Source organism: Camarhynchus parvulus, chromosome 5, assembly GCF_901933205.1.
Source record: "Camarhynchus parvulus chromosome 5, STF_HiC, whole genome shotgun sequence".
NCBI lineage: Eukaryota > Metazoa > Chordata > Aves > Passeriformes > Thraupidae > Camarhynchus > Camarhynchus parvulus.
In genome coordinates this window covers 56,243,240-56,265,006 of record NC_044575.1, presented here as the reverse complement: position 1 = coordinate 56,265,006, position 21,767 = coordinate 56,243,240, and the positions used below count along the sequence as shown (strand labels likewise).

Sequence of the window (21,767 nt, the reverse complement as noted above, 5' to 3'; positions counted from 1 at the left end):
AGAGACGAGAAGGTTGACTCCATTATCAGAAGGTTTGATTTATTATTTTATGATATATGCATCTATTAAAACTATACTAAAAAGAAAAAGCAGGAGAGCTTTTCAGAAGCTTGCTAAGCTAAGAATAAAAAAGAATGAATAACAAACTTTGCTCTCTCAGACTGTGTCCGAGCAAGCTCGGTTCTGGATTGGCCATTATTTCTAAACATCCAAGCTGGGCCAATCCAGACTGACCTGTTGCATTCCCCAGCAGCAGATAACCTATTGTTTACCTCTTGTTGCTGAACTTCTCAGCTTCAGCAGGAAAAATCCTGAGAGAGGATTTTTCATAAAAGAAATGTCAGTGACACCTGGCAATTCCTGCCTGGATCCAGGGATGGAATTGCAGGAAAAGCTGCACCCAGCAATTCCTGCCTGGATCAGGGATGGGATCACAGGGAAAGCTGCACCCAGCAATTCCTGCCTGCATCCGGGGTGGGATTGCAGGGAAAGCTGCACCCAGCAATTCCTGCCTGCATCCGGGGTGGGATTGCAGGGAAAGCTGCACCCAGCAATTCCTGCCTGGATCCCAGGATGGGATTGCAGGGAATGTGGAAATGTGCTGCTACTTTGCGTCTGTGATGAGAAAAAAAAAAAAAAAAAGGGCAATTTGAGTGTGAGTCTAATCATTTTAAATATGAGGTTTTGACTCCTAAAAGTCTCATGGTTTTGCCCATGAGATTCCAGACCCCAAGGCTGGATGGGGTGAGCTTTTCCAGCAGGTTTCTCCAAAAAGTGCAGGGCCCAGGCTCCTGCACTGGGCCCTGCCCATCCCAGCCTCTGCTCCTGCTCAGGGACCAGCCCCTTGCAGCTCTCCTTCCCCAAACTGGGCTGCCTGTGGGGAATCAATGCATTTCATGCACTAACCACACAGGCAGAAGATTAAAAAGGCAAACACGGGCTCGTTGCTCTGTCCCAGACCTGCTGGGTCCTCTGGGCATTGCCTGCCCAGCTGCACAGCATCCCAGCTCAGGAGCTGTCAGCACAAGGGAAGGGTAAACAGAGCTTTTCCATGGAAACATTTGTTCAACAAAGAATTGCAAATTTTCATGGTGAGTATCTGGTTTCCTCCAAACTTAATTGTTGTTGTTTCTGAAAGCTGCCCAGCCGGTCTGGATCTGGCTTTTGTGAGCATTTTTTTCTCCCTAATGCTTAATTTTCAGCAACTAGGATAACTCTGCTCCCTTTTTATTTATTTTATTTATTTTTATTTTGTTTTTATTTTTTCTTTAGGTTTCTATCATTTTTTTCAACATAAATGGAGGCAATGGCAGCTCTTTTGGACTTTTCTGTAGACCACAAACTCTCCCTGAGAGGTTAACAGTAATGATTGAAGAATCACAGAAGGGTTTGGGTTGGGAGGGACCTTCAAGGTGATCAAGTTCCAACCCCCTGCCATGGGCAGGGACACTTTCCACTATCCCAGGTTTGTCCAAGCCCCATCCAACGTGGCCTGGAACATTTCCAAGAGTGGGACATCCACAACTTCTGTGGGCAACCTGTGCCAGGACCTCACCACGCTCACAGTAAAGAATTTCTTTCTAATATCCAATCTAAACCTCCCTCTTTTGATGATGGGTGACCCAGGAAGGGCCACTTGGATTTTTAGACTAAGAGCTTGAATTGGAGAGGTGGGACTGAGCAGCTGCTCTGAGCCACCCCACATGGACAGGGGAAATTCCAAGCTTTTCACAGGGCCAGCAAGAAGTGATGATAATTCGGGGTAAAGCTCCTGAAGGACACATTTAAGCAGAGAAGGAAGGAAAAGATCATGCCTGACAATCCAGAAGGAGGTAAGAGATAATTCCTGCAAGGTGCTTTTCCACCTGGGTGCTGGGACAGCAGGATGTCCCTGTGCCCACGGGTGTCCCCGTGTCCCTGAGCCCCTCGGGCTCATCTCACTCCACCCCTGTGACCCAGCGCTGCCTTTTCTCCGCTGGTGTTTTCTGGCTTGACTTCGTTTTTTCAGGCCCTGGGGAGGCAGAGGCTCGGCGTGTCCCCGCGTGTCCCCCGCGTGTCCCCGGCAGGGTCGTGCCCGGGCAGCCCGCGGTGACAGCAGGTGGCACTGCAGCCCCAGGAACCGGCTGCTCCTACATTCTCAGTCCCATTCCCATTCCTGCATCCACACACAATCCCAGTCCTGCATTCCCGTTTTTGTATTCCCACTCCTGCATTCCCACTCCTGTATTCCCACTCCTGTATTCCCACTCCTGCATTCCCGTTTTTGTATTCCTTCTCCTGCACTCCCATTCCTGCATTCCCACTCCTGAATTCCCATTCCCGTATTCCCACTCCTGTATTCCCACTCCTGCATTCCCACTCCTGTATTCCCACTCCTTTATTCCCACTCCTGCACTCCCACTCCTGAATTCCCATTCCTGTATTCCCACTCCTGTATTCCCACTCCTGTATTCCCACTCCTGTATTCCCACTCCTGCATTCCCATCCCTGCATTCCCACTCCTGCATTCCCATCCCTATTCCCACTCCTGCATTCCCACTCCAATATTCCCATCTGCAATCCCACTCCTGCATTCCCATCCCTGTAATCCCACTCCTGCATTCCCATCCCTGCATTCCCACTCCAATATTCCCACTCCTACACTCCAAGCTCAGCACTCAGGCACAGAATCCCCCTGGCACTCCCCAGCTGGGACCCCACCACCCTCCTTGGATTCACCCAGTGAAATGCCAAGCAGTGGAATTTGGGATGTTATTTCTAAGCCATGCCAGAGCAGGGTGTCCAGGGAAATTCTGTGCACAGTGAGGTTTTGGTGCAGGGATGAGAGCTGGAGCAGAGAAGCCTCATCCTCACTCTGGCAGCTCTGGTTTTTTGGGATGCAGGAAGCTGAACGTTGCTTGTGCGCAGGGAAAGCAGGAGGAGGGAAGCAGTCCATGAAATCAGGGTAGCCTGCATAAAGTGCAATCACAAAGCCACTGCAAATCTGGGGGATTTAGGCAAAGAACCTGATTTGATGTAAACCTGTGAATGTGAGCGCAGCATGTAAAGAAAACCCAACATCCCTCCATTAACTGTACTGATTTGTGCCAGTAAATTTATACCCATATCTCCAGTTGTGCCTGCTAAGAATAAAACCAAGGATGCACCACAGCCTCTGTTCCCATCCTATAACTCCTCTGTGAGTTCAACCTTTATTTTTAGCTCGGCTTCCTCGGGGCTCTGTCTGATCTAATTTCTGCAGGGAGATTTTTCCTGCTAGATGCCACCCTCCTGCTGGAAACCCCCATCCTCGCCAGCACTGCTGAAGGGCTTGACCTCCTCAAGCAATTTGGAACGATAAATGGGTCAAATTTGGTTTAAAAATTGGCAGCCAAATAGATCAAGACCTAAAGAAGCATCGTGGGGTGAGAGAGACAAGTGGCACGCAGACACAGAGCAGCCAGCCAGTGGCTCTAGGAAAGGCAGGATTTCTGGGGCAGGAAGGAAAATGGGATATTTTCCTTTTTCCTCGCTGTGATTTGGCCGGTGTGCCGCTGCCAAGCCCTTGGTGACAGACTCCCAGGCAGGTTTCTGCCAGGGCTCAGGGCTGGTTCCTGCTGGTTGCTCCTGGGATGTTGTTTCTGGCCAGCAGCGGGCTGAGCTCATGTCTTGTAATTACTGGGTGGGCTCGAGGAGACCACTGCGGCTTCCGAGCTCTCAGGGAAAGGGAGAAAATAAGCAGGATTAAGGAATTTCAGAAAATTAGAGGCATTTTCATTTCACATCAGCTTTGCCAGGAGCACCAAGCCCTGGAGAGGGATGGCCACTGCAGGACGTGCTACCCATGGGCAGGACTAAAGGATTTGGTTTCTCATCAGTCATCCAAAAAACTGTGAGAGAGAGAGTGTGTGTTTGTGTGTGTGAGAGAGTGTGTTTGTTGTTTGTGTGTGCACATGCAGCCTTTCCTGGGCTGGCAGTGGCCCTGGGAACACACACAATTTAAGGGATACATCCCATCTGCAAGCACGGTTTTACACAGATTTCTCTTTTATAGCAGGATTGCTGTAGCTGGAGGGAGCTGAGGGATGAGGAGAGATGTCAGAGCAGGGGGAGTGCTGGCCCTGATTAATTTTTAGCCAGCTCTGTCTGTTGAGGTGATGATACCTCGTGTGCAGCTCCCTGCCTGGCTCATATGGATTCTCCTGCAGCAGGGAGAGAGAAAGTCAGCCACAAATTCCCCTGGAAAATGCCAATTGTGAAGCTGCAGCAGCTGAGCAGGAGTCACTGCAGTACACATAGCACTTGGAACTGCTTTTCACCAGGATTTTGGCCCTTGGTGCAGGAGCTTGACAAGGGGTTGGGAGCCCAACTCCCCAGCCTGCCTCATCCCCCCCCCAGCTGACATTTCTGCTGTATATACTCACTCAGCAGCATTTAAAACCTGTGAACAGTCAGTACACGGTGCTAAATGCATAAAATAAACACAAATTCTCTTTCAGGTGGTCGAGTATTGTCCTGATTCTGCTTCAGGGTACAGGATCCACATCGCGCTCCCATCTGAGTGAAAGCAGGTTCCATTTCCAGCATCACCAAGCAATCCCTTGCTGCCACTTTTCCCAAACATTTTTTTTTTATCTTGAGGAAAGGGCTGACATTCAGAGCAGGTGGGATCTAATCGGCCGGGTGCTGAGGCACATGCCCCAAACCACGGCTTTTAGAGCCACAATAGAGACAAACCCCGCCACTATCTACTTTTTACCTGCGAACGAGGATCTGATCCTGCACACCTTGCTCCTGGGAATGCCTTATCAGGTGGGTTGTGCCGCACAGCGGCTCTATCAGGTGCGTTTATCTCTCGAGGTACATGTATATGGATAGGAGATGTTTATGTATTCTGTCTCCCACTCAGCAGAGCCATTCATCATCTGCTGCTCCACCCCAAACAACCTAAAAGTGGCAATGGCTGCTTCCAGCGTGGCTCCTGTGACTCTCATTTGAGGCTTTATCACACCAGAGCTGCCAACAGCAAGCCCCCAGACCCTAAAAAAAACCCAAGTTGTTCTCACTAAAAACCAGCGAGGTTTGGACAAGAGCCCGTTGCTTTTTCTACGATCGCTTCAGGCAGCAATGGTCGCGCCTTGGGGACACCTCGCCCCCGGCGCGCTGGCCTTCGCTGGCATCCCTGCCCGCATCCAAACCCGCCCAGCGCCTCTGTCCCCGCCCTGCCCTCATCTCAGCTCAATAACCGCGGTTATAGTTCCACATGAAAGTGCCCCGGTGCTCAGGTGGACAATCCGACTCCGGCTGGAATCCCTGCGGTTTTCATTTTCAGCCGGGAACAATCTTATCGGGGCAGATCGTACACAGAGATAGGGAGCCCCGGGCTAGGGTTGCACAAGCACGGATTGCCTCAGCCGCCGTGGGGAAGGCTCTGCTGCCCGCATTTATTTGTTTTCCCCGCCGCGGGTTTCAGGTTCTCCTGGTGACCATCATTTCAGCTTTCCTTCCCCACTCATTGTTTGAGCCTTCCTCATGGATCACTGGGCAGGAGGTTCTGCTTAAATCTGGCTTCAGCCCCCAACCCCTTGCATGTTGCCTTGAGAGATTTCTTGCAAATATTTTTATTTTTCCCCATCTCCCTATGGTCCTGCTCTGCTCGAGGGTGGGACGGGCCCCTGTTTGGGATGGATGTGATTTCCCCCTCCCTGGGAACTCCCATTTTGGCCTCTTCCCCTCCTGCCAGCTCCTCTTTCAAACCTGGCAGCTGCGTGGGCACCTGCTCTCCGCTCGCACGGGCAGGAGGGTATCCATAATATTCAGATTATTCCCTTTCCCTGCCTCCACCAGCGGCTACAGACCCCTGGCAGGTGGGGGGATGAGGACAGAGAGGTGTCCTGGTCAAAGCCAAGCCCCCAAAACATCATCCAGAGCAGCCCGGGGGATGCAGACCCGGATCCAGGGCACGCAGGGACAGGCCATCCTGCAGTGCCACCCCATCCATGCCATGCTCTGTGCCAGGACAGTCCCTGCTGTGGGAGTGGCACCCATCAGACACCCATGATGGGTTTCTGGGAGGTTGCTGGGGCATGGGCACAAAAAAAAAAAAAAATCACTGTGCAAGTCAGGGTTTGTCCTTTTTTATGTGGAAACTGGTTAACCTCCCCCACCAGTGGGTGGTTTCTCTTCTCTTTTCTCTTCTCTTCTCTTCTCTTCTCTTCTCTTCTCTTCTCTTCTCTTCTCTTCTCTTCTCTTCTCTTCTCTTCTCTTCTCTTCTCTTCTCTTCTCTTCTCTTCTCTTCTCTTCTCTTCTCTTCTCTTCTCTTCTCTTCTCTTCTCTTCTCTTCTCTTCTCTTCTCTTCTCTTCTCTTCTCTTCTCTTCTCTTCTCTTCTCTTCTCTTCTCTTCTCTTCTCTTCTCTTCTCTTCTCTTCTCTTCTCTTCTCTTCCTTCCTTCCTTCCCTTCTTCCTCCTTCTCCTTCCTTCCTTTCCTCCTTACACTTCCTTCCCTTCCTTTCCTTCCTTTCTTCTCCTTCCTTCTCTTCTCTTCTCTTCTTTCCTTCCTTCCCTTCCTTCCTTCCTTCCTTCCTTCCCTTCCTTCCTTCCTTCCTTCCTTCCTTCCTTCCTTCCTTCCTTCCTTCCTTCCCTTCCTTCCTTCCTTCCTTCCTTCCTTCCTTCTTCCTTCCCTTCCTTCCTTCCCTTCCTTCTTCCTTCCTTCCTTCTTCCTTCTTCCTTCTCTTCTCTTCTCTTCTCTTCTCTTCTCTTCTCTTCTCTTCTCTTCTCTTCTCTTCTCTTCTCTTCTCTTCTCTTCTCTTCTCTTCTCTTTCTTCTCTTCTCTTCTCTTCTCTTCTCTTCTCTTCTCTTCTCTTCTCTTCTCTTCTCTTCTCTTCTCTTCTCTTCTCTTCTCTTCTCTTCTCTTCTCTTCTCTTCTCTTCTCTTCTCTTCTCTTCTCTTCTCTTCTCTTCTCTTCTCTTCTCTTCTCTTCTCTTCTCTTCTCTTCTCTTCTCTTCTCTTCTCTTCTCTTCTCTTCTCTTCTCTTCTCTTCTTCTCTTCTCTTCTCTTCTCTTCTCTTCTCTTCTCTTCTCTTCTCTTCTCTTCTCTTCTCTTCTCTTCTCTTCTCTTCCCTCCCCTCCCCTCCCCTCCCCTCCCCTCCCTCCCTCCCCTCCCTCCCTCCCTCCCCTCCCTCCCCTCCCCTCCCTCCCCCCTCCCCTCCCCTCCCTCCCCTCCCCTCCCCTCCCCTCCCCTCTCTGTTTTTCGGTATCTTGTCCCCAAGACTTTCATCATTTAGCAGTTCCCTAAATAAAACATTTCCTTGCTGCAGAAAGGAGAGGGAAGATCATTTTCTCCAGGGGTCAGGAGGATGTTGGTGGCAGGGACTGTGTAGCAGCACTGCTGCAGTCCCATGAGTCTTGGAAACAGTGGAACAAAATGTGCTTTAGGTTTGAAGTTGACCCTGCAGCTGCTGCAGAGCCATTGTGGTGCCCACCTTGCACTCCCCTTTGCTGGGGGAACGTGTTATGTCTCAGTCCTATTCACAGATTTGGCTCATTCTGCCTCTTTTCCTTCTGGTCTGGAGGATTTAAACAAGCCCCCCTTGCACTGGTGCCTTCAGACCATGCAACATCACCTCTTTTTCTTATCTAGGGTAGATTAGCAAATTCAACACATCCATAAACCAGAAGTGACCGCTGTGATGAGCTGGTTGGACATTTGGTGTGGATCAAGGGGCTAAACAGCTCCCTGAAAGTCATCACCATGTGGGGGCTGGCTTCTCCTCCATCCTAAAACCTCCCAGCTAGGCTTGAATTCAGCCCTGAGTGGGAGCAGGCTGGGGAGGGGTGCTAGGGGTGGCCAGCTGCTGACCATCCTCACCATGACCATCACTGGCTTTGGCCACACCACTGTCCCAAGCTCCTGTGGGGTGATGAAGTCACACAGGCCAGCAGAGAGCCCCAAAATCCTGTTGCTAAAGCTCCCCCCCAGCCCAGCCCTGCCTGCTGGGGAGCTCAGAGGCAGAGCAGGGGTGGGGGGCTCTGAGCAAGCCTCCTGCAGTTCCCCATCTCCAAGCCCTGCTTTGCCTTTGCCCTCCTGGGGGCTTTTTGAACCCAGAACAAGTCACCCTTGGGGCCTGGGGGGCTCAGGAGCAGATCCTGCACACAGGGGTGACAGATAACAGGGTAACAAGGGTGACAGGTACAGCTGGGGCAGCCCCAGGGGCCATCAGCCTCCTGGTCAGCCTGCTGCTCTGTGTGTCTGTCCACCCCAGCAGGCTCTGTGTCTCCTGGGAACAGCACAGCTTCAGCATCCCCTGTGCTGCTCCCTCCTAATAAATAATCCCACCTCCCCATAAAGCTCCTCCTTGGCTTGTGGAGAAGTTGCCTCTAAAACTAGAAATCCATAGAATCACAGCAATATAGAATGGTTTGGGTTGGAGGGGACTTTTAAGACCATCCCATGAGCAGAGACACCTTCCACTCAAGCAGCTTGCTCAGAGCCCCAGCCAGCCTGGCCCTGGACACTTCCAGGGCTGGGGGATTCCTGCAGGCTAAAGCTCCAGCCTGTCCTGTCCCACAGGGCAGCAGGGATGTGTGTCCCAGCCTGGGCTGTCCCAGCCATGTCCTTCATGTCCTTCCCACGGCTGGATGCCACCAGAGCAGGGGACAGAGCTGTCCCTGCAATGGGCACTGCTGAGCCTGCACAGCATTCCCAGCTCCTGCTCCCCTTGGGGCTGCTCCTGCAGCAAAGCCCTGCTGGGAGGGCAGCTGCTGGCTGGGAGACACAAAGCAGCTCCTGGCAGGATCCCTGGTAGGTTCTTTCTGCACTTCCTTTGTGCCAGTGCCTCTGCCCAGCCTAGGAGGGCTCCCAGGAAGGGAACAGTAGTTTATAAAGAGAGTTATTTCCCTCTTGAACTCTGTCTCTGCATGTTTCCCTGCCAGCTCCAGGACATCAGGCATAGAGAGCTCTTAGTTCCCTAAATACACCTCTGATTTGCTCTAGGACGGTGCTGCCCTTCTGTTGAATGAAGCTGCACAGAGGCTGTGTCTGCCAGCATCCCTGGCACTGCCACAGAATCCCAGAATCCCTCCTGTGCCCTCCTGGACAGAGCTGCAGGTCCCTGTGACACCCAGCACCCCACACAGGGCAGTGGGAGCAGGGGTGGGGGGACACAGGCTCCCTTTGGGGCTCAGCAGAAACACCCTGATAGTTTGCAGATGTGATTTCATTTTTCAATTGTTTCTAATTTTTTGTTTTGTTTTGTTTTGTTTGGTGTGGGTTTTTTTTTGTTGGGTTTTTTTTTGAGTTCTAGAAAAGAGACAATTTCTTCAGGGAGTGCTAGCCACAAGCCTCATTTGGCATTGTGTTTTAGTCAATTGGTTTTGTCTCATGTTAGGAATATTGTGTTACATAATGATAAGATGCAGTGACTTATTATGGGGACTATAAAGGGAGGCAGTGTGGGAGTGCAGAGCACCAGCCACCCTCCCCACCCCATCACCTGCCCTTGCTCTGACCTTCAGCAGGTCTGTCATCTCCCCTGGTCTCAGTTTCCCTCCTGTAAAACAGGGCTGATCCATGCTGCAGCTATTATCTTTAAAGCTTTTCCATCCTGAAGTCAGAAAAAGGACAATTTTCCCCTTTTCTTCCATCCTGAGATGCGGGCACGAGGATTTCCCATAGCTTCTCTACCATAGCTGAAATTCATCTGAGTCTGAGCAGATCCCAGAGCATCTCTACCCTTGCAGAGCTGAGCTGTGGATGAGAAGCTGAGACAGGGATGAGAAGGAGTCTCTCTGCCCACAGAGGTATTTTCCAAAAGCACTGGACAAATGAAAACAGGAAACAGTAATTGAACTAAATCTGCCTCTTTAACCTCATTATTAGGATTGGGATTATATGCTTCAGAGAAAGTTCAGCCTCTGTTTAGAACTTGAGGAGATGTGGATGAACGCTACAAAGCACAGGGAGAGAGGGGATGTCCCTGCCCTTGGTGAAAAGTCCAGCTGGAAGGACAGACAGGGTGGCAGGGGATGGGGGCTCAGCCTGGTGCCCTCCTTCCAGCAGCATGAGGCTGCACTTGGGGTGAGCACTAAAAACCTCTGGGGAGCCTGGTAATTCGCTCTCTCTGCCTGGAGATTAAAGGAAATTTTCCTTCATTTCCATATTTAAAGCTGTGTCCACATGCAGCTGGGAAAGGTGGCAGGCTCTCAGGTTACTCTGTGCTCTGCCCCCGAGCTCTGCAGATCCGGCCTGGCCACCTCTGCCCGCCCCACACAGCACCTGGTGCCCTCAGAAAGCCTGACAGCCTCAGCCCCAGCAGGAACAGCAAAATCCATCCCTGGACATGCGTTACCACAGCCAGGGTGTGTAAATTCTGTGTTCTGCTGCTGTTCATGACATGGGGCAGGCTGCAGCACCTGCCCTGAAGGCTGCTTGTACAGAGACTGATCTCCAGCAGTGTCACCCCTCTGCAAGCCCTTCCTTGGGTGCAAAATCACTGACAACAGACAGAGAGATTTTCCACCTGTGCAGCATTCGTGAGCTGCATTCATGAGTGGAGAAAAGCAGGAGCAAGGGAGAAGCTCAGAGGTGAAGAGTTATCTCGGGGCGTGCGCTGTTTCTTTTACAGAGCCTGCAGATCCTGAAGCACTTCAGGAATAGTTAAACAATTGTTAAATAGTGCTTTATCTTCAGGCTGGGTAACAGCAGAAGCAGCCACTGGCTGCCTGGTGACAGGCAGCTCCATCAAACCACCTTCCCAGGAGAGAGGGGGGATGCCTTAGTCTAATCCTGACAGCACCACACGCCTGGACTCATTGCAGGTGCTGCCATTCCCAAACCCGTGTGCTTAAAATGAAACTCTGACTTTCTGGCTGTTCAGGCCTGGTTTGCAAAGACACAGAGCACAAATGTGGCTCTGGGCTCCTGGAATTGCAGCTGGGGATGTGAAAGCTTTAGAGAGCCAGGCCTGGAAATGTTGGATTTAAATCCAGGGGCTGAGCGAGCATCCACTCCTCAGCAGCAGCTCCTGTGGAGGGTTTGCCAGCACATGGCCCAGGATTGTGGGGGCAGAGAGTGGGACTTGGGGGGCTGGTGGGGAAGGGGAGTGGCAGCAGCTGCAGCAGGACAGGGCAGAGCAGAGCTGTGGTTCATGGGCAGGACAGCGCTGGCTCAGCGTGACCCAGGAAATTAAACAGGGAGAGAGCAGGGGGCTGGCTGCCTTTCTCCTTGGGTATTTGCTTTTATACACTGAATTTCCTGCCTGGGGAATCTAAACGCACCCCACAGCCCTCCCCAGGCTGTCCCAGAGGTGGGGATGGGCTGGGGAGCACCAGGCTGCCCGTCTGACTCCAACAGAGGAAGAAGCACTTACAGTGGAGGTGACCTTTCTAAATCCCTGCTTTGGACAGACATTTCCAATAAGTGCTGAAGAAAAGCCTGCCAGTTCCAGCTTTCTCAGCCTGCTCTCCATTTTCCTTCCATCCTCTCCAGGCTGAATTTAATCCGAGAAGGTTCCTTTGAGCTTTTGTGTGTTGCTGGGGGAGATGTGGGCGCACGAGGGATCGCGTTACAACTTTCATTTCCTGAAACGTTTGAGGGAACATCCAGGGTTTTATCCACACATCAGGCAAAGTTGAGGGCTCGGATTTCAGGTCTTGTCACTCAGCTGTCACCAAACAAATGAGGCTCTCAGAGTTGGAGACGGAGAGAGCTACCTGCTATTCATGACCCCGAAAGCAGGTGATCACTCATGGGAAAAGCAGGTAGAATTAATCATTCTGCTGCTCTGTTTCCTCCCCTTTTTTGGCTGACCTGGACACAGTGTGAAATCTGTCCTGGGGGGTGAACGGGAGTGGGGGGCGAATTAACTCCTTCCTGCCGGTGGAAACACAAAGCAGAGCTTAGTGAGACAAAGCCTCGGGCTGCTCCCCAGGCTGGCTCTGCTGTGAAAAGCTTGCTGCGAGGTCAAGCCTAATCGAGGAGAGCTCAGCAACCTGTGCCTGGCTCAGCTCCAGGGCCTCCCTGCTCCTACCTGACGGCTGGCCAGGGAGTTATTTCCAAGGGGATGCCCTCAGCACCCTCCATCCCTCCTTTCCACCTCCCACCTGTTGCCAACCTCATCCCTCTCCCTTTTGGGGACGTGGAGAGCAGGGGGTGGGTAGGACTCTGAGGCCAGGGGGCTGAGACTACCCCTGATCTGCAGGTGTGTGCTGGAAAGGAGGATTTGGGCAAGGGGAGCATCCCATGGCACCTTCCCTAGCCTTCGACAACCAACCCTGTCCCTGCCTACACGCAGGAAGCGCCTTTGAGCTGTTTGCTTTGAAAATACCTCCTGGTTTGCGAGCCCTCGCTTGGCTTTCCCGCCGAGCAGGGCTGCAGCCCCGGGCAATATTTATCCTTCCTCTTCACTGAGCCCGCGGTTTGGGAAAAAAAACGGAGCTGGAGTTTATCCATCCTCCAGGCGTAGAGCCCACAGCTGCTGACCCTAAAAACATCCTGCATTTCCCCGGGGGTTCCCCTTTTCTGCCCGAGGGACGGGAGCGGCTGCGCTGCTTTGTGGGACTGGATGAGACCCCCTGAAGGTGATGAAGAGCCCCAAAAAGGGACAAGAGGGCGAGCCCGGAGCGGGGCCACGGACCAGCCTGTCCTGTCCCCCTATGGTCCCGGCGGGTCGGCAGCAGGAGCCGCCTCCTGTCCCCTTCCCCAGCCGGGCAGCCGAGCTCGGGGTGGCTGCACACAAAGAGAGGGGGCTCTGTGCTCCCCCCACAATTCCGGCTCCTGCCCCGGCTCCACAGAGCAGAGCAAGTAGCTGCGCGCCCCCCGCGCGGTTTGCGCGTCCGTGAGCGGCATTTGCGCCCTGTGCCCTCTGTCCCACGCGGTGCCCGGCCGGGCGGGAGGTCCCCCCTGCCCCGGCCATGCCCCACAAAGCATCGTGGGCACAGAAAGCCCGGCGGGATCCGCTCCGGCTCCCCCGAGGGGCGGCCGCGGCCCGTCCGGAGGGAGCAGGGAAACCACCCCAGAGCCCCGGGCTGGCTCCCGCTCTGTCCCCGGAGCCCGGCGGGGTGACCTTTCTAAATCCCATCCTCCGCTGGGCACGGAGCCGCTGCCCCGTCCGGCCGCGGGGCTGGGATCCCGAGGGGCTCCGGAGCTGGGGATGGAGCGGGAGGGACGCGCAGCGCTCCGGCCGGGCGAGACCCTCCTGCAGAGGGTGACATTTCTCCACGGCCCAAGACCCCGAGCACAAACACGGCGGAGACTTAAATAAACACGCACTTAATGATGCAAAACGCTAACACAGGGAGGACCGGCACCGGCGAGGCCCCGACGGGGCGGGCGGCGGGGCCAGGCGCTCCCTCCCGGCCGGGTGCCGGCTCCCCCGGGGCACAGCCGGCTCCAGGGCTCCTCTGTGCCCGTCCTTGCTCCCTTACCAAGGCACCGGCTCCCCCTCGGCCCCGAAGCTCCGCTGCAGCCCGTGGGGAGGGGGCGAGGGCGAACAGAGGGGCACGGGCTCGCCCCTGCAAAGAAAAGCGCAGCCTGGGTGTTCTGCCATCAGCGTTGTTTAATTTAGACTGTTTAGGTACAATAGAAAATAAACCCGAAAGCACATGCGATTTTTGGTAACAAATACTCGAGACAGGCAGCGTCATCCGAGGGCTCTCTGCAAGGCGGAGGAGGGAGGCGGCGAGCGGGCACAGACGGGAGAAGGCAACGGGGAACTGGCGAGGCCCTCTAGGAGGAAATGGCCGTCGACTTTTATTATTACTATTATTATCCTAATTTTTAGCCACATCGATGCATTTCACCACCGAAGAGGAGAAAAGTGGGGGACGCGGGTCCACGGGAGCCCACTCAGTATCTGCCTCGCACGGCCGCGGTCAGACACAGGCACTTGGTAAAACTCTAATACTGCAGCTTTTGATACATTTTTTTTCACTCCTTTTTCTTTCTTTCTTTTTTTTTTTTTTTTTTTAATTTAAACTACATCGAAATCTTTTTGGTAAGGCTAAATATGAAAAATGTAAACGTAACTTCCCCTCCCTCCTCCCACTCCGCCACAGGGCTCAGCACTGCGGTTCTCTCCCTCTGTCCCCGTCCCAGCTCCTCGGGGACCGGGCCAGGCAGCAGCAGGGATGTGCCGGCCGACCCTGCCCCACCGCGCCCGCGGCGCTGGCATTTGTTTGGGTACAATCGGATCCAGCAGGAGTTGGGGTTTTTTTATTTTCTTTTTTTTTTTTCCTCTCTCTTTTCTTTTTTTTTTTTTTTTTTTTTTTTGTAATTCCCGTTGGGACCAACTCGTTTGAACTCGAAGGGCTGATGAGGGTTATTGCCGCTCTCTGCGTTTGGCTACGTGAAAAAAAAAAAAAAAAAAAAAAATCGTGGTGGTAGTGGGAGACGCTGAGGGGGAACTGGAGCGAGAGCCGATGTGGGGTTGTGTGAAAAGAGACGAGAGTCCCGTTAACAATCAGCGGGTGACCTGTAAAACCGGGTGCTGTCCTCTATGTACAACCCAGAGCCTCTGTCCCCGAGCAGAACCTCCTCTCCCGATCCTCCGGCAGCCCGCCGAGGCCCTTTAGGATCCCAGATCCACCAGGCTGGACGTGAGGGGTCCCAGCAGCGAGTCCTGGAGCTGGTGGCCTTGGAGGCTGTGCGGGGTCTGGGATGCGGCTAAGCCGCTCAGGGAATAGCCGGAGCTCCTGGCGTGGCTGAGGTTCCCCTGCAAGAGCAGGACCGAGTTCTGATCCGGGCTTTGGGGAGGAGAAAACTCTTCCTCGGAGCTGGACATGAGGGGTTTGCTCCCATCCAGAGGCGAGAGTTGGTTCGGTTTGTTGGTGGCCGCGTTGTTGTTTTCCGTGTTCTCTCTGCGGAAAGGCAAGAAAAATAAGAAAAATAAAACATTTGTATATATAATCCCAGGACAGGGATGTTAGGGCAGGCGCGAGGCGGCGGGGATGGGCATTGTGCTAATGCCCACCGTAAATCCTTCGCGTTTAGTTCCAGCGTGCGAACAGATGCTTCTCAAGGGGGGAAAAAATAATCCTAATAATTTCATAACGGATCGTCCCTATTTCTTTTACTCCTCCTATAAATAAATACACCCAACAGCCCGATAATTTAGGTGAGGAGGGAAAATTGGAGGAAGGGATTTTTTTTTTTTTTTGAGGGGCGGTTTTCCTTTCTTTTTAATCAAAAATGAAAGTGCGGCCCGGGGATGAGCTGGGTGCGGGGTTTTCTCGAGGAGGCTCGGCGGCCGAAGGAGATGTTCTCCGTGGCTCTCTGTCTCTCCGGGCCGAGCGGCCGCCTCGCACCGAGGCCACCGCGTCGCCTGCCGGGGTGGCCTCCGTACGGGCGGCAGCCCGGCCCGGCCCGTCCTCATCCCGATCTCCCTCTGCTTCCCCCCACCTCGCCATCCCGGAGCTGCATCTCTCTCCTCCTCCGAGCTCCAGAGCTACCCTGCCCGACCCCCGGCCGCACAGGACCCGGCATCCCGAGCGCTTCCCGGAGGCTGCGGCTCCGCATCGCTCCCGGTTTGCTCGGGAAGGCAGGCAGCAAACAAAGGCGGCCGAGCGGCCTGGAACAGGGCGGTGGGGGCTCCTTGCTCCCCCAGGGCAGGTGAGGACGAGTGAAAAACCCATTTGGGTTTCCACGGAAGTGGAAAAGGCAACGCGGTTTACAAAAAAAAAAAAAAAAAAAAACCACCAAAAAACTGGGGGGGATGATTTGTGGGGAACCGTGTTTTCGTCGCTCCTATCCCATCCGGCTCCGCGTACTCGCCGCGCTCCCGGAGCAGCTCCCGGGGTTCCCAAACGCCCCCCCCACGGTGGAGCAGGGAAAAAGCGGGGATCCGAGGGTGGCACGTACCTTTCCTTTGCCTCCGCCGCTCGGTCCCGTTGCCTTCTGTTCTTGAACCAGTTGCTGACCTGGGTGGTGGTGAGACCGGTGGCTTCCGCCAGCTCCCGCTTCTCCCGGGGGGACGGGTAGGGGTTGTGGGCGTACCATTCCCGCAGCACGCCCCGGGATTTCTCCTTGAAGCAGTAGCTGGTTTCCTCGCCGTCCCAGATGGTGCGGGGCAAAGGGAATTTTCGGCGGACGCGGTATTTGCCGACGGCGCCCAAGGGTCTGCCCCGCAGCTTCTCGGCTTCCACGTAGTGCGCCTTCAGCCAGAGCTGCTGCAACTTGGGGTGGTTGTGAGGGGAGAACTGGTGGCTCTCCAGGATCTTGTAGAGCTCGCGGAAGTTGCCGCGGTGGAAGGCCACCACCGCCTTGGCCTTGAGGACGCTCTCGTTCTTGTGCAGGTGGTCGCAGGCCGGCAGCGACCAGAGGAAGCGGCCCAGCCTCTCCAGGTTCCCCCCTTGCTGCAGCACCTCGCAGACGCAGGCGACCTGCTCCTGCGTGAAGCCAAACGACGGCAGCATCGACATGGCCGAGCGCGGCGGCGGCCGCAGGAGGACGAGGAGAAAGAGGAGGAGGACGAGGAGGAGGCGACGGGCACCCCGCGGGAGCGCGGAGGCGGAGGGGCGCGGGGTAGGCGCCCGCCGGGCCCGGTCCCGGTGCTGATCCCGATCCCGGTGCCGGTCCCGATCCCGGTGCCGGTGCCGGCCCCAGAGCGGGGAGGCGCTGCGGCAGCCGAGGGCGGTGTGTGGGGCGAGCGGGGATGCTCGTCGCGGCGCCGGGGGGAACTTTGTCCCCGCTCCGCCGCCGCCGCGCTTAAAGCGCCCGAGCCCCCGCGCCGCGCTGATTGGGCACCCCCGGCCCGGCCCGGCCCAGCCCGGACAGCCCAGCCCAGCCCAGCCCAGCCCGGCCCGGCGGGCAGAGCCTCGGCACGGGCGGGCGGGGCCTGGCGGCGGGGACACGGCCCCGGACACGGCCCCGGCCGCGGCTGCGCGTCCCTCCCGCCGCCGCCTGTGAGCGGGTGCGGCCGCGGGGGGAGCCGAGCGCCGCCGCCCGCGCCCCCGGGCGCATCCCCGGGGAAGCCGCTGCCGCCGGGCTCTTGTCTTTCTTTCTTTCTTCCATCTTTTTTTTCCGCCCCAAAACTCCTGCCCCCCGCCAGCCCGCTCGCCGTCCGCTGCCAAAGCTGCCCAAAGTATTTAATTACCTTCGAGCTGGGGATGAATAAATAATGCAATAATGCTTTCGTGAGGAGCTGAATAACGCGCGGGGCCCGTGCGCCCCTTCCTGCCCCTCGCTCTGCCCCGTTCACCCGGGGGGGGCCCGGCGGGTCGGGGCAGCCCCGCGCAGACCGAGGGCAGCAGCGCTGCACCCACCGGCGGCGCTTTAATTAGCCTAATCCTCATTTGCATACCCCCGCTCGAAAGTAATTATTTAAAAAATTAGAAAACAATTAGGCTCCCTAAGCAAAGATAATCTATTGTCAGCAGGGAGGTGAGGACAATGCGGTGAGATAAGGGCAGGGCGCGGGGGGCCGGGGGTGTCTTTATGGCTGTATTTGTCTTTGATTAGATAAGTCGAAGCCCGTATTTTAAGCACACTCCAGAACGCTTTGGATTCAGGAATGAGTTCGTTCCGCGGGTGCTAAGAGCCATCGCGGGGCTCTTTAAAACCTGTTTGTCCTCACTAAGACAGTGGGATTTATTTGACCTACCAAGTGGGATTTATTTGCGTTCACCGCTCCAAGGGAAGGGGAGCCCGCTCCCGGCCGCGGGGCTCGGAGCCGGGCCCGGGGATCTCCCTGCCTGACCACGATGTGGGAAAGGCCGATATTTTCCTAAATCCGGATTGTTGTTTTTCCCACGTACTTCGCGTCTCGGTGCTGTTTAAATTAAGCCCCTGCCACCCAGTCTGTACAGCGACTGTACTATGTCCGCTGGAGTCAGGGCGCTTCCATATCCCATGACCGTGTGTCTGGTAATTTTCCCTTGCCATTTTATTTTAGTACTTATGATGTTGCAGATGAAGTCTTAAAGAGCTGCAATGTCCTCCCAGAAGGAATGTCTACTTGGAACAGATCCTTATTGACAAGGCAGCTGTGTGGGGACCGGAACGGAGCCTTAAACCCGGCTCTAAAATCAACTAATACCCTAAAGTCTGGAGCAAGTGCGCAGAATTATAAGGCATGGGCTCGCCCGCGGCCGCGTCCTGGAGGAGCAGCGCCCTGCCCAGCCTAGGGGTGGCTTCCCCCATCCTTCATTTCTATTGTTATTCATTTTAAATTTTATTTTCTTCTTTCTAATGAGGGGCTCGGCTCGGGAAGAGCACGGACCTGAGGGTTTGTAACTTCTGGATGAGGAGGAGAGAAACGCAACGCGGGACTGGGGAAGCCCCTGGGCATTGTAACGAGAGCGGGCTTCTCTTGCCCTCACAGTTCTCCTTTTTTCTGTTGTTCTCTTTTTCTTTTTTCTTTTCCTCCTGTAAAAGGCCGACCAAAACAAACACCGCTCTTGCTGGGAATAAGCAAATTATCCCGATGCGGCCGGTGGAAGAGCTGACAGACACGGGCGAGGGCTGAGCGGAGGCTTCCTCGCGATTCTTGAGCGGGACTTTATTGTCCCCTCTCACCAAAATTCACAAAAGGAGGGGGCAGACCCACCGGGGTCTACCTGGGAGTTGCTGCATGCAAGGACCGCTGAGCATCAGTGTTCGTTAAGGCTTCGAGGTTGGTTTTCCTAAAAATTGGGAACCTTTCATTTTGAACCACGGAAAGAGGCAAATGTATTTCCAGAACACCCCATCCCATTTAACCCTTGAAAAAAAAATCACAGAAGCAACAACAAAAACGAGAGTTTCGAGCCGCTCAAAAAATAAAAACATAAACAAGGAAGCAAATAAAACAAGCAAAAATAAGCATCAAGCAACCGAACAAGACAACGGCGCTGAGCTGCCGCCGGCCCCTCTCGGTGCTTCCTTTGCCGGCGGAGCAGGAGCAGCCCGGCAGCATCACCGGCAGCATCACCGGCAGCATCACCGGGCAGCATCTCCCCGCTGCCCGCCCGGCCGGAGCTCCCCGGGCTGCCCCCGCCGCCGGGGCCTGGCCCCTCCGCACCCGCGGAGAGGTGGCGGCCGAGCGAGGGGGCCTCCGCTGCTCGCTCCCATTGCCCGGGCACCCATCGGCTCTGTTTGTGAGGGAAATTCATTTATTCCCTTATTTATTCGATGTATTTGTACAACGCAGGGCGGGGATGAAGATGGAGCCCACGCAAGGCGCTGCGGGTTTTTCCCCGATTTCGCCAGAGAATCAAAACAAAGCAGAAAGAAAAAGTAAACCAAATACATCCCCCATTTCCTTCCGAGCTTAGAAATAAAGCTCTTCCCCAGTCAAAAGTAAAATTTAATATTTTTTTCCTATAAATGCGAGGGTCTAGAGGAAACAAATAGTGCAACAAAATAAAATCAGCAGCGGGTTTTTGGAGCCGCTTCTCGTCGGGATGAGAACCGGGGCTGGAGGCTGGGAACCGGCGGGGCAGAAACACAACGCTGCCACTCGCCGAACATTTCGAAGGCGAAATCCAAAACCGACCCATTAAGTCAATGAGGTTTGTGTTGTGGAGGCTCCTTTCCCATCCACTTGCTGTTCTGAAAAATAGATCGCATTTCGTTATCTCGAGTGAGGATCTGCAACGTGATACCGGATCCGCGCCGCCTTCCCCGCCGAATGCGAGGCGCAGGGAGACAGCCAGCTTCCCGGCTTATTCCCCAACAATAAAGGATTTGTATTTTCTTTCTCCCCCTCTCTCTCCCCCCACCCCCACCCCCCGCCCCTTTATTATTCTATTTTTTAATGAGGAAGAACAAACTCCTCTCCATATGCAGCGCTCTTCTCTTGCAGCAGCCTCTGGCCCGGCTCGCCTGCAGACCGGTGCGACCTTTAATTACTTGTTAGTAAATTGCCCTCCCGACACCTGTAAAAACAAAGCCGCTGTCCGCGGGGCGGGGGCCGCGTCCCTGCCCCGGGGGTGCCACCGAGGGGTCCCCCCGCACCCCGCGGGGTCAGGCCGGGCCGGGGCTGCCCGAGGAGGGCCGGGATGCTGGGCCAGGAGGAGGATGAGGATAAGGATGAGGATAAGGCCTTCCCGATGTGGCCGATCCCCAGGGCACAAAGGGCTCTTTCTTCGCGCACTTACCGGGACATTTTTCAAAGGATTAGAGGTGATCACGCGTTGTTTTCTTCTCTCCGAGGGCCGATACGTCTTTCTGTCCCTGTCCCCGCCAGCTCCACCCTTATTTCCTCCCGCTTCTGCCATGGGACCCCCAGATCCCGTTCCCCCCTTCCCTTTTCGCTAATGTACCTCCTGGATGCTGACTCTTTTAAGCTACGAAGAATTTCCTTTTGGGAGGTGAAACCCTCCAGCTCCTCCTGTTCAGAGGAAAGTGCTAGTGATGGTAATACGGGGTGACACTAAATAAACAGTTAAAGCAGGGCTGGAAAGATGGAGTTAATTATCCAGTGAGCTACATTTAAACCGAGACCAGGAGGGGCTGATTTGTTTTGGCGCAGGGAACTGAGAAGGAGACGAGCCACCGAGGTCCCCTTGCTCCTCTTTGGTGGCTCTTTAACTTGTCCTTGCTGTCGCCAGCCCGGGGACCGGCGTCCTTTGGCCCGGGAGGGGGAGCCCCCGGCCGGGACCCCCGAACCGCGGCCGGCCCGGCCCGTGGCCGCAGCGCTGGGAGTCTCTGTGCGAGCCGTGCATGGGAGCAGGCGATTTCAGGGGGTCCAGAGGCGATTTTTTTTCCCGTGTTTGTTTTCTTTTGCTTCCCAGAAGTTAGATAAATTCTCGTCGGTGTGGCTCGCCGGTGCCTGAGCTCTCAGGTAAGTCTGCATCCGAGCAGCAGCCGCGCGATGTGCATTTGTTTTTTAAATTTTCCCTCCTGCTTCTTCCCTATTTTCCTCCGTTTTTCCTCCCTCTTTTTTTTTTCCCCTTTCCTTTCCTTTTTTTTTTTTTCCTTCTTTGAGAAGTCTGATATTAATAATCCCCGTATGCCCCGCTTTCCGGGTCATTACGGTACTGCTGGTCTCTAATCAATCCTAATGCGATGGCAATTGGAGTCTCTGATGAATGCATCTCAGGTTTCTTGTAATGGCTCTACCACATTTTCCTGGACCTCCTTCTTTAACCTGAGATGCCAGGGGGACGTCTCCGTTCTCAGCTGCTGATTACTTCAAGATGTTTGGGCTGGTGTGGGGAGAGAGGGAGCGAGCGAGGCAGCCTGCCCCTGAATAATCTGGAACTGAATTGGATGAGCCATTTCCTAAATCAAAGGACAACGGCGGGGTTTAACTCCTTTTCTGCACGGAAGCTTTGCCGGCTCTCCCTGCAGCCGGCACGGGCTGTGCCGCCTCTGCCCCGCGCGTTCGTGTCCGTGACACGGCCCGGGGGTACCGCGGGTGGGCAGCTCCCCCCATCAGCTGTAGCCCCCCATTCCAAGGAGGAGACCCCCACCCCTCCATCCCCAGCTGCTCTCACCATCCCAAACCCCATCAGTGTCGCTGTGGGTCCACAGCCACCCCACGGGGTTGGTGTCCCCACGCCGAGGGGAAAAAAGGGGCGCTGGGATCCGCCCGCGGGCGCGCAGGGACGCGCGGTGTTAGCGCTGCGATTCGCTTTCTCCCGACATTGTTTTTCTCTCTTTTCCCAGCGTAATAGCGTTTGCCGTAACGCGAGGCAATGTTAAGTGCAACTTCTGCCTCTTTCTTAATTTTTAAAAAATTTTAAAAATAGGATGCTGCAGCAGGAATTAGGCTGCGGCCAAGCCAGGCGCGGGGCTGCCGCAGGTTCGGGTGCTGCTCCTCTGCAGCCGGCAGGATGTTCCCTCGGGATGCGGCCCCTCCGTGGGAGAAAAAC

The 21,767-nt window shown here is 54.8% G+C and overlaps 1 protein-coding gene across 1 annotated transcript; it reads right to left on the bottom strand.

The window, feature by feature from the left end:
* Positions 1 to 13,521: 13,521 nt before the first annotated feature.
* On the bottom strand, positions 13,522 to 16,718 carry SIX1 (SIX homeobox 1). Its single transcript, XM_030950435.1, has 2 exons — positions 15,832 to 16,718; positions 13,522 to 14,831 (listed from the first exon to the last, which is right to left on the bottom strand). The coding sequence occupies exons 1-2, from the start codon at positions 16,389 to 16,391 to the stop codon at positions 14,543 to 14,545; spliced, it is 849 nt and encodes a 282-aa protein (XP_030806295.1). The 5' UTR covers positions 16,392 to 16,718; the 3' UTR covers positions 13,522 to 14,542.
* Between the last annotated feature and the right edge of the window lie 5,049 nt (positions 16,719 to 21,767).

What these genes read in the sequence shown, in the direction of transcription:
- SIX1 (XM_030950435.1), bottom strand. Translation starts at nt 16,391, where the DNA reads ATGTCGATGCTGCCGTCGTTTGGCTTCACGCAGGAGCAGGTCGCCTGC. An exon ending in GCGGCGGAGGCAAAGGAAAG is followed by an intron (nt 14,832 to 15,831) that starts GTACGTGCCACC and finishes GCCTTTCCGCAG; the next exon opens with AGAGAACACGGAAAACAACA.